The sequence below is a fragment of the Haliotis rufescens genome, unplaced genomic scaffold (genome assembly GCF_023055435.1).
Source record: "Haliotis rufescens isolate VD_foot unplaced genomic scaffold, xgHalRufe1.0.p SCAF_6, whole genome shotgun sequence".
Classification (NCBI taxonomy): Eukaryota; Metazoa; Mollusca; class Gastropoda; order Lepetellida; family Haliotidae; genus Haliotis; species Haliotis rufescens.
In genome coordinates this window covers 5,045,306-5,058,215 of record NW_025964334.1, presented here as the reverse complement: position 1 = coordinate 5,058,215, position 12,910 = coordinate 5,045,306, and the positions used below count along the sequence as shown (strand labels likewise).

At 41.2% G+C, this 12,910-nt stretch overlaps 1 protein-coding gene across 1 annotated transcript; it reads right to left on the bottom strand.

The window, feature by feature from the left end:
• Positions 1-11,118: 11,118 nt before the first annotated feature.
• LOC124122204 (FMRFamide neuropeptides-like) lies at positions 11,119-12,034 on the bottom strand. Its single transcript, XM_046485341.2, has 2 exons — positions 12,028-12,034; positions 11,119-11,609 (listed from the first exon to the last, which is right to left on the bottom strand). The coding sequence occupies exons 1-2, from the start codon at positions 12,032-12,034 to the stop codon at positions 11,119-11,121; spliced, it is 498 nt and encodes a 165-aa protein (XP_046341297.1).
• Between the last annotated feature and the right edge of the window lie 876 nt (positions 12,035-12,910).

Below are 12,910 nucleotides of genomic sequence, written 5' to 3'. Positions count from 1 at the left end.
GAACATTCAGGATTATCGCTAATAAATCTTTCAAATTTGTGACCGTTTAGATCACTACATCTCAGTCTTAACTTACAGTGGATTATCTGATTAACCTACTCACTCACTCTGTGGCATTGCTGCGCGATCACAGTGAATTTCTTGCAGTAAAACTAATGCAGAATTTCTGCAAGAGTTTTGTGCGACTGCAACTGAATAATTCAAAGGTTCGATAACTGATCAAAATATTCACACCTTAACTGTTCTTATCATCTTATTGTGCGGTGACATGCAGGATGTGTGCATCAAAGGTCGACTTTGACTCGAAGGCTCTGCCGCATCACTACCCTTACGAATCATTACGTAGGATTCGCTCGACAAAAGAATCTCTTTTCATACTTTAGTGTTTATGGGGGTATGTCTCATGTGTTGATTTTCTGCTTCATCGATCACTTGATTGTCTAGGTTGTTTACAGGCTGACGTCACATGGCAGGAATACTTCAGTGATGCGTCAGCAATAAATAATTACATTTTTATTCAAATTGTATGAATGGCGGGTACTACCGGTAGGGCAGGACATGCTTACCCTTTTCGCGAACACCTGGTGTCATCACTGATTTTCAGTGGTCAATTCATATAATTCGTAATAATTTTTTCAGCATTTTGTTTTCGTTGAAATAGTTTATTGTTGTGCATGAAATACTTTACGTTTTGGGTCGGGAACCTTTGAATACATAGATGCATCTCAATTTTCACAGCATTTCCCTTACATGAATCCTTCAATCCACGAAACAACCAATATTAATGAATCTCAATCAAACACGCTTTCGAAAGTGATATAATGACTTGACGTGTGTAACATTAAATGAGGAGACACATGGACACATGAATCCTTACAAGTCAGACCGCCTCCGTGATCTAATGGTAGAGCGTCCGCCCGGAGAGCGGGTTCTCTCCCCAGCCGCGTCATACCAAAAGACGTTAAAAGATGGTACTTGTTGTTACCCTGTCTGGCGCTCGGCATTAAGGGGCTAAAACAAGGACCGGTCGGCTCGGAGACAGTATACTGTGTCTGAGTGGGGTATTCATGTTAAACTGCGGCATGGTATCTCAGTCTGGACTAGTACAAGCAGCCACACACACACACATACACGTGCATTCACGTCGCTATATAAGTGCAATAATCTTGGACGCGACGTTAAACCCCATTTAACCTCACCTCACCTTATAGACTATTACAAGTCAAATGAAAGATTAGGTATTTTTTTATGAAATCTGAAGACAAATGATTTTTTTCTCAAACATTAGTTTTAAAATAATCCCTACCCCGCACTGGGAATGGCAGTGTTTCTGTTCTTCCATCCGTCCCTTCATGTGACGAAATAAAATACTAGTAATAGTGTTAAAACCATAACGGATGCCCAATTATCTCGGAGGCACAGTGTGCTGTGTACTGCATTCGTCACAAATCAGGAGAAGTTAATCAACGTTGGATACCAGTTGGAATGGTGAGCGTATTCGGTAGCTTGACCCTTTTGAGGGCCTTTGTTCCCGTCCTACACTAAACACAGGTTACTTATGGTGTCTCCTTTTTTCGAAATATGCCTCCATCGTGCGTTCCCGGTAGTATGCGATGGTTTTGGTTTTGTTTGTTTGTTGTTTAACGCCGCACTTAGCAATATTTCAGCTACTGCGGCAGTCTGTAAATAATCGACATCATGAGCATCGACCCATGCAATTGGGATTCGATGACATGCATCAACAAAGTCACCGAGCCTGACCACCCGATCCCGTCAGTCGCCTTTCACGACAAGCATAGTCGTCTTTTACGGCAAACATGAGTTGCTGAAGACCTATTCTAAGCCGAATCTTTATCCGTGGAGGACATGGTAGTGTTACTGTAAACCTTTTAGCGCCTCATGTAAGGCAGCTTGGTATGTCGACTCGACAGGGGCTGAAATGTGAGTGTAGACTGATCCAAAGACAGGGTGATAATCATGTAGTGTCATGAGTGTCACGAGTGTCATGAGTGAGTGAGTATGGTTTTTCGCCACTTTTAGCAATATTCCAGCAATATCACGGCGGGGGACACCAGAAATAGGCTTCACACATTGTACCCGTGTCGGGAATCGAACCCGAGTCTTCGGCGTGACGAGCGAACGCTTTAACCACTAGGCTACCCGACCGCCCCTGTAGCGTTATGAACATTCACTTGTTGAATGGCCCTGGTGCATTATTGATTTGCACCGTCTTAATGGTTTTACATGAAACTATGACGAATAATATGGTTTATTAATTTTGACCCCAATGGATAAAACTTTAGTCTGTAGAAAACATCATAATTTCTGTATGTTAGTGTGCTTGTCGTTGAGCAAATGGACAACAACGTGCACTTTTACGTACAATGTATCACTTTATAACATGCAGCGGCATTCCACTGACGATGTCATACATCGCAAGTGCGTGAGGGATTGCGATCATGCAGTAATGATCTTGCGACAGCGCTATACATCATTCGTGACCAACTCGTGTTATTCCGTGACAAGCCGAATAGCGACTCGTGCCCCTCTAGTGGCCATTTTTGCGACCGGGTTCCGTCTTAGAGCAAACGGGCATACCTAAAACAATTGTCAAATCGTTGTGTAATGGTATAATATATTATATATATATATATATATATATATATATATATATATATATATATATTTCAGATGCAATTTAAAGCACATCGGGACATGCGGAATTATACAGTATGATTGAACACATTTAACTGCGTCTTGGCAATATTTTTAGATGCAAGACAAATGTAAAATCTAAAATTATTTGTTAGGGATTCTTTGACGAAGAACTTGAAATCATACGCGCATTCTAATTGCTTTGTCGTATTTTCGCACATAACATTCCTCGATAGGGTGACGAGTCTTCTTGCAGGTTACGGAAAGGGGCGAGTGATGACGAATGCGGAAAACATATCACTTATAGTAAATTAATGCTCCATTGCGGGAGGCCAATAACAGCTCCCTGGCAGCAACACATCTTGGGATCAGCACCGCATGGCGTTAAGTTTGTCAGAATTTCTCCAACTATTAAAAGTCATTATGAAACATCCCCAGGTCCGTCATGGCTAAAACATAAAAGCAGTGACGTCATAGTTTAAATAACAGCGACAAACCTATTCCAGATTAATAACAAAATATCTGCCAAAAGCAGAACGATTGTGCCATTCCGAATATATCACGAGCACGTGTCTATAAATCACAATCAAACAGTGATGATATTTTTTGGGGCGAATAGGTGAGCTTATCCTGCCCGACCGGTAGCACCGTCACAGCGTCAGGGTTATAACGTTGCTGGCGTTCTCCCATTCGCCATTTTTGCGACACTTCGCAATCTGGTAATTACTATTATTGTTTGATATATATCGCCGTATATCTGACTTCGAGTTTAAAATTCTCGAATGCAAGGTATCATTTTGGTGACTGATTGTCTTTCATTTTTAGTAGCAGGGGCGGTCGGGTAGCCTTGTGATTAAAGCGTTCGCTCGTCACGCCGAAGACCCGGGTTCGATTCCCGACATGGGTACAATGTGTGAAGCCCATTTCTGGTGTCCTCCGCCGTGATATTGCTGGAATATTGCTAAAAGCGGCGTAAAACCATATTCAATCAACAATGCTAAATGAGTTTTAAATACAGACTAGCAATAAATATGCTGGAGACATGTCCACATCTTTCAGCCTGACTCACCCACTCACTCATTTTTAGTAAGGATAAGATATATTGCTGAACAACTTCTTTATTACAATTAGGAGCGACGTTTCGGTGTACGTTCTAACACCGTTATCAAGCAAGTGATGTACAGAGTACTGTTGACAAGGACCAGTATACCCGCGGTCGCATTCTTTTGGAGACGCATTAATTTCACGATTTACAGTACTAGTATATATGCATAATCGAACATATTCGTATTTGAAGGCAAGTGTTTCAGGAAGCGAATCGTGTTGCATTTTTGTGATTATGATTCATGTACCTTATGGCAAGGTTGTCAGTGCGGTATGTTCCTAATCGGGAATCTATTAGGAAAACACCATGGAACAGCTCGTAGCTCTGTGTAGCCACAAGTCAATACTAAAGTCGTGTGTAGGAGCAACACGGACATATGGTTACCACAGCCAGTGTTTGTGATAAGAGCCGTGGTATATGATAGATGGGGTCGACCCAGTACAAAGATATCAATATAGCCTGCAGGTATTCGGCAAATCCAAGTACATGTACAATAAAGGTATATGTTTAGATAAAGTAGACACAATTTATGGATATCAACTTCTTTGATGCTGTAAAGGCAACGTTTCGGTATAGATCCTTATACCGCTGTCAAGCAAGACTGAATGAGAGACATTGTACAGAATATATATATATAGTAGGTGGAGGATTGTATTCTGTACAATGTTCCTCATCCGAGTCAGTGTATATCCCAGTCCGTGTATATCCAAGTCAGTCTATATCAGAGTGAGTGTATATCCGAGTGAGTGTATATCCGAGTCAGTGTATGTCCGAGTCAGTGTATATCCGAGTCAGTGTAGATCCGAGTCAGTGTATGTCCGAGTCAGTGTATATCCGAGTCAGTGTATAACCGAATCAGTGTATATCCGAGTCAGTGTATATCCGAATCAGTGTATATCCGAGTCAGTGTATATCCGAGTCAGTGTATATCCGAGTCAGTGTACGTCCGAGTCAGTGTATATCCGAGTCAGTGTATATCCGAATCAGTGTATATCCGAATCAGTGTAGATCCGAGTCAGTGTATGTCCGAGTCAGTGTATATCCGAGTCAGTGTATATCCGAGTCAGTGTATATCCGAGTCAGTGTATATCCGAGTCAGTGTATATCCGAATCAGTGTATATCCGAGTCAGTGTATATCCGAGTCAGTGTATATCCAAATCAGTGTATATCCGAGTCAGTGTATATCCGAGTCAGTGTATATCCAAATCAGTGAATATCCGAGTCAGTGTATATCCGAATCAGTGTATATCCGAGTCAGTGTATATCCGAGTCAGTGTATATCCGAGTCAGTGTATATCCGTTTGAGTGTATGTCCGAGTCAGTGTATATCCGAGTCAGTGTATACCCGAGTCAGTGTATATCCGAATCAGTGTATATCCGAGTCAGTGTATATCCGAATCAGTGTATATCCGAGTCAGTGTATATCCGAGTCAGTGTATACCCGAGTCAGTGTATATCCGAATCAGTGTATATCCGAGTCAGTGTATATCCGAATCAGTGTATATACGAGTCAATGCCTCCAGTAGACGAGTCAGTGTATATACGAGTCAGTGTCTACTAGTATAAGAGTCAGTGTATATACCAATCAGTGTATATCCGAGTCAGTGTATATCCGAGTCAGTGTATATCCGAGTCAGTGTATACCCGAGTCAGTGTATACCCGAGTCAGTGTATATCCGAATCAGTGTATATCCGAGTCAATGCCTCCAGTAGACGAGTCAGTGTATATACGAGTCAGTGTCTACTAGTATAAGAGTCAGTGTATATACCAATCAGTGTATATCCGAGTCAGTGTATATCCGAGTCAGTGTATATCCGAGTCAGTGTATATACGAATCAGTGTATATCCGAGTCAGTGTATATACCAATCAGTGTATATACGAGTCAGTGTATATCCAAATCAGTGTATATCCGAGTCAGTGTATATACGAATCAGTGTATATACGAGTCAGTGTATATACGAATCAGTGTATATACGAGGAAATGTCTACCAGTAGACGAGTCAGTGTAAATGCTGGTCAGTGTCTACTAGTATACGAGTCAGTGTATGCAAGTAAACGAGTAATGTATATGTACTGTCGTATACCATCCACATGGAAAGTAAGAGAATGTTCGCTTAAAGGTGCAGCCGTACTATAAATAGCGTACAAGATCATGTGACTCCATAAATATGGCGTGACAATTTCAAAACAGTCAGCGCTCCACATGGAGAAAATGAAAGATTCTAACTCTAGCTATATCCCATATCGAAAGCTGAGATTTGTTGTGGTAACACAAAAGATAAGCGGGTGTACACATACATAATTACACATTTAAAAATAATCTGGTTCTCTTCTGAACTGTGAAAGTTAGCAAAGGTTGATTGACACCCACAGAGGTCATGATCTAGTTGGAATCGTACAATCGACTCTGCTTTTAGCAGAGATTTATTGAATATCGAAATGGTTATGTCGCTTATATTTCATTAAACACCTGCTTATGATTTGGTTGGAATCCATTAATGGGCTCTGCTTTTAGCACAGCTTTATTATGATTACGAAAAGGGTTGTTTTGCTTATATCATCATCATCATCATCATCATCATCATCATCATCATCATCATCATCATTATTATTTTTATTGTATACTGATTAAAATTTAATTTAAATACTCTTTAAAGCGGAGTTGACCAAAATCTCTTTGACACACTACTCGTCTGAACACCTATAATATGCAAGCACAGGTGCGTCTTCTTTAGTTTCAGATAATATGTTCCGTCAAAATAAGCGAGGTTTTAGTGCTGATCGAGCACATTTACACACTTACTGACATCAAGATAGTCGATAACATTCCACAATACCTGTACAATGTGTCGCCATTGGCCTGACGTTTCGTGGACCGTGACATGTTTTATTGATAACAGATTTCGTATGTTTGGCCAGGTACAACACGTGTTGCTCGAGTCAATGCGCTGATTACCTGTCAAGGCCATTGTTCTACGTACAGCTGACCCGTGAAGACCCAGGGTAGAATAGGTCTTCAGCAACCCATGCTTGCCGTGAAAGGCGATTATGCTTGTCGTGAGAGGTGACTAGCAGGATCGGGTGGTCAGGCTCGCTGACTTCGTTGATGCATGTCATCGTATCCCAATTGCGTGGATCGATGTTCATAATGTCAATCACTGGATTGTCTAGTCCAGACTCGATTATTTTCAGACCGCCGTTATATAGCTGTAATAGTACTGAGTGCGGCGTTAAACAGCAAAAAAACCCAAAAACAAACAAACAAACAAACATAACGGCTATTATATGCATTTTCGCAAAGACTTTACATCGGTATTTACTTCATAAACGTATCGAAGTAAAGTCTTATAAATTATAAGTAACAAGTTACTAAAATAAACAGCGATTTGTCCAGCTCTAAGTTATCTGAATTATCCCTCTAGAATAAAACATTTCCGTCCCGTTGGAATTCAACAAGCATCAGTAACGCCAATTCATAAAAAGGCGATGTACACAAATGCACAAACTATAGACCTGTAGCACTCACAAGTTGTTCAGCCAAAAGCTTTCAAAGTGAATGTTGAAACATGTGTTGAACTTCTTCAGGAAAACACGAACTGCTGATCTAATCTACAATCGGCATATATGCCAGGTGACTGAACACCATATCAGGTCAGGGGCGGCGGGGTAGCCTAATTGTTAAAGCCGACGCCCCGGGTTCGATTCCCGACGGGTACAGTGTGTGAAACCCATTTCTGGTGTTCCCAGCCGTGATATTGCTGGAATATTGATAAAAGCAGCGTTAAACCATACTCACTCACTCACTCGCCCCATATCAGCTCACGCAACTATATACTTTTATTGCAAGTGCATTAGACGAAATTAAATAAATTACAGCCGTTTTTTGTCAAAGCTTTCGATAGAGTATGGCATAAAGGGATCATTCATTAACTCAAAGCCTACGGCATTCAAGGCGATCTTCTGAAATGGATCGAAAGTTATTTAGAAAGTAGCGTCCGAAAAGTAGTCAATAATGCTTATAGCTCAAAATTTGTATTCGAATCAAATTACAAATAGAATTATTAAAAAGGTTAGTCTAATCATTTACTGCTAAATGCGGGGGCGGTCGGGTAGCCTACTGGTTAAAGCGTTCGCTCGTCATGCCGAAGACCCGGGTTCGATTCCCGACATGGGTACAATGTGTGATGCCCATTTCTGGTGTCCCCTGCCGTGATATTGCTGGAATATCGCTAAAAGCGGCGTAAAACCATATTCAATCAACAATGCTAAAGGAGTTTTAAATACAGACTAGCAATAAATATGCTGGAGACATGTCCACATCTTTCAGCCTGACTCCGACTGCTGATGTCACATGTGGGTCAATTGTCCAAACGACCAATCATTGTTACGCGAGAATGTACATATGGACGCACCGAGGACTATTTTCGGGGCAGTTTGTGGTTCCAGTCATGCCAAAATATATAATGATATTTTTCAATCTTCAAAAGAAAGACGACACGGCATCAAACTGATTACATTTTACAAAACATAAAATGGTATTTCACCAAATATCTTAACGATCTTATTCCAAGTCAAGTCACTGATAATAGCAATCATAACCTTAGAAATAGATGTCACTTACAAACAATCAAATGTAGAACCCAGACCTATTCCAAATAATTTCTTCCGGATAGATTTATCAGTGGAACGGATTAGGGACCTAAAAGTTCAGGTCGGTTGATTTCCTCAAAATGTAACGTGGGTGGGGAGACAAATAGTCCTTCATACATTGTACCCATCGGGAGAATGGAACCCTGGTGTCGGCGTAACGAGCGAATGCTTTAACCACTGTGCTACAAAGGAGGAAAAGGGGTTCTTCATAATTCGTTGTGTTTTGAATTTTTTACCCTAGATTTTCAACAGTTTTAATTTTAGTATTTTAAATAATGTATTTATATTGATAGAGACAGTAAACGAGTTGGTTTCGTTATTTTTCTTATTTCTGGTAGGCGAAATAAAAACCTTTTCATATTTTATATGTCACATTTCAATATTTTGGAGTCATCAGATTCGTAAACCAAGTTTAAAAACGGCCTGGCCTCACCTTGTAACTACCTGTCGGTTAGAGTTTAGAGACAACAGGACAATGTACTTAACTACGATGAGTTCGAATCCAAGAGTCATGGTCTCTCAGCACCAAATACCGGTGTTCTTATGTTTTACCACAGTGGTAAACAAGCACGATCTCCATCTGTTTGGGCTTTGCTCCAACGTTACTCCGAAATGCTGTGTTAAACTCCGACACTAGAAGCTCATGTACTACTATGACGTTGTTAAGTTGGTGCCACACAGCGTGTATCACATGGCCCACGTAATTAACGTTCGTACTTGTATCTTCTCAGACATAAGCCCTTGTTTGGGGTTATGTATTATCAGATTCTCACTTTCCTGTGTCAAAGGGACCGCCTCCGTGGTCTTGTGGTAGAGCGTCCGCCCGGAGTGCGGAAGGTCCAGGGTTCGATCCCCGACCGCGTCATACAAAAAGACGTTAAAAGATTGTACTTGTTGTTACCCTGTCTGGCGCTCGACATTAAGGGGCTAAAACAAGGACTGGTCGGCTCGGAGTCAGTATACTGTGTCTGAGTGGGGTATTCATGTTAAACTGCGGCATGGTATCTCAGTGAGCTAGCACTATAAATCGGCATCAGTCCGGACTAGTACAAGCAGCTACACACACACATACACGTGCATGCACGTCGCTATATAAGTGCAATAATCTTGGACGCGACGTTAAACCCAATTTCACCTCACCTCACCTCCTGTGTCAAAAGACATTATACTTAGTTTGATTATATCTCAAAGTGAGTTTGACCAATCAGAGAGAACTACTAACCCCATATCCCCGTATACCATCAGTACAAATCCAAGATGGTTGTTACTGACCTAATATTAGACCGTTTTCCGTCAGTAACAGCCATTTTGGATTTTCCAAAACCCACCTCACATATTTCACATGAAAATTCTGGTACGGAAATCCTTTTGTAACTATTTTAACATAGACTTGCGGCAGATCGCCACCCGTACACTTAACATAGACTTGCGACAGATCACCACCCGTACACTTAACATAGACTTGCGGCAGATCGCCACCTGTACACTTAACATAGACTTGCGACAGATCGCCACCCGTACTCTTAACATAGACTTGCGGCAGATCGCCTACATTATACTTTAACAATAGACCAGGCAAACCAGTGGTTGATCACATGAGCAACGCCTAGCGTGTGTGAGTACGATGATACGCAATGAGCCAAGACCTAGCCATCCGATTCCATTGTCGCCTAGCAATAGTGTGTTAGGGACCTATTCTCACGCGGTTCCCTCGGGGCACATCTGAACAAATGTCCCTAAGTTAAGAGATACATGCTTAACAATTAATGCATCGAGCATTTCTCGATTGTATCCTCATTCTTCCCTATGTGGGGCGGTCGGGTAGCCTACTGGTTAAAGCGTTCGCTCGTCATGCCGAAGACCCGGGTTCGATTCCCGACATGGGTACAATGTGTGAAGCCCATTTCTGGTGACCCCTGCCGTGATATTGCTGGAATATTGCTTAAAGCGGCGTATAAACCATACTCACTCTTCCCTATAGATGTACGTGTGTATTGTAGTAATGTTTCGGACAATGCGTTTCACGCTAATAGATGTGAAGGTGGGAGTGAGTTGGGTTTTACGCCGCTTCTAAATCCCAGCAATATCACGGCGGAGGACACCTCCAATCGGCTTCACACAGCGTATCCATGTCGGGAATCGAACCCGGGCCTGACGCGCGAGCTTTTCAACCACTAGGCGACCCCCACACTTACGCCATTACAATTATCAGAACAAAACAAATGCAACAAAGTTAGTTAGATATGCATCTTTATTTTGTGTCAAATTAAGGGGAGACAACCCCGGCCTGAGGATGGAATGTACAACAACCTGTTTCTCTCATAACACGGCAAATATCGAACAAACTACGCCCCATCAAACGAGGGTCAGTCTCCAGATCTGCGGATTTTGTCATGTATGTATGTATGTTATTTGAGAAACAGACACAATGTTGTTTTGAGGGGGAGAGGAAGATGCCCTCTCCCCCACGGCGATGAGCATGATGTTTAAATCTCAAACAAGCATTCTCAATATGTGAACAATAGACCAACATCAGCAGTAAACAGTGTCAGCAGTATGACCATTCATTAAGGCGAATAGAGTCAACAACGTCTCAAAATAGTTCTTATAAAATAGACATAAAACAAAAAAACTTCAGTCAGAATCAGCAGTTTGGTATGTCGGGTGTCGAGGTCGACAAAGGCAGTAGGGTCCGTGTTCGAAAATCAAACTTCAAATCCACGTTTACCGAAATGAAGCCATCCATTACGACCAAACCTCATGAAGCGTTTCTCTAAATCGTCGACCCTGTCGCTTAGAGCGTCATAGTTAGCAAGGTGTCTAACTCGGACATCGTCCGTGGTATCTACTGATCTTTTCATGGCATCGGCAGATGATATAGACGGCTCCTGCACCGAGCGACGTTGACGACTGTGATCGTTGTCCTTGACCTTTGTTTCATCCATAGCATCACGCTTACGTCGGTATTGCCAGCCGTTGTTGTTGGGGGCACCTCGTAGTAGTATGGCTTTTAACATGGGGTCTTCTCCGGGGTCTGATCGGCCGAATCGTAGGTAGGCTTTATCCTCATAGGAGTCGAAACGTTTGTCGATGTCATCTTCAAGAAGGGAAGTGCCACCTCGACCAAAGCGTAGGAACGGCTCGCCGAAATTACGTCCAAACCTGAGGAAGCGTTTGTTGAACCGAACGTTGTGATCTGGAACAAAGGAAGGACTGTTTTGTATATTTTCTTTAATTTTAATGTCTTTGGTCAAAACATTTAAAGAGATATACGAAAACTATTCAACGTGAGCTGAAAATTTGGCATAAAATATAGATGCTAATGACTGATAGACAGACAGATTTATTTCGTATATGTGGCCATGAGGCCAATAGTAAAATGACATTTTGTTGTAGGATAATTCGTCTTGGAGAACCATTCGTATAATAGATCTGAATTGATGTACTAATTTGAGTTTGACTGATATCCAATGTATCGTGTTTCTTTATTAAAAAAAACGCAAATCTGAGAAGAATGTAGCTTTTTTACTATTCATTAACTGTACAAATTTTCTTTGTGTTGGATACGTATAATAATAGTTAGGCAGGTATTCGATTATTATATCTTCATATACTGGACATATTAATAACACATGGTATTCATCTTCTTGGTAACATTTGCAGAAAGGACACATCGATGTGAAAACATCATTATCTTTGGAATGTCTGTATAACTGTATATTGAATGAGTGAGTGAGTGAGTTAAAATTTAACGTCACATCGGCAATATTTCAGCCATAACGTGACTGTATATTGAGGGTTTGTCTACCACATCTGAACTTCGTTAAACATCTGCGAAAACTTATAGATCGAATACATTTCTGGTATTATTTCCATCTTAAACATGGAACAGGCATGTAGCGACTTTGAACATCTGATATCAGCTGACCAGCCTTGGCAATACATATCTTTACATCGTTGTTTAAACATTATTTTATTTCAAACATCTGGGATATCCACGCATATGCAAATCCATGCCAAAAAAAGAATTTCTCTAACAGCTGAGGCTCAGTTTATATCCCCAAAGTCATCAAGGCGTTTAAGCATGTAATAGAATCATCTAGAGTATCGTGTATCGTGTATCTGGTTGTCGGAGCCAACGTATCAAGATATGATACATACGTATGAGATAACTCTGCATTGACAGTTTACAAATATCAGGTGCGTTAATGTTTATCAATTATGCACCATAATATACATGAGAATATCTTGAAACGTTTCACTAATCAGACGTCGTTCAGCATGAACCCACAATAGTGAGGTATTGTTTGTTTGTTTCATGCAGCAACGTTGCAGCCATATGACGATGGCTTGTACGTCATCGAGTATGTACATGATAACCCAGTTGTCAACATTTTCAGACCGCCTTCGTGGTCTAGTGGTAGAGCATCCACCCAGAGAGCGGAAGGTCAAGGGTTCGATTACCAAAACATGTTAAAAGATGGTACTTGTTGTTAC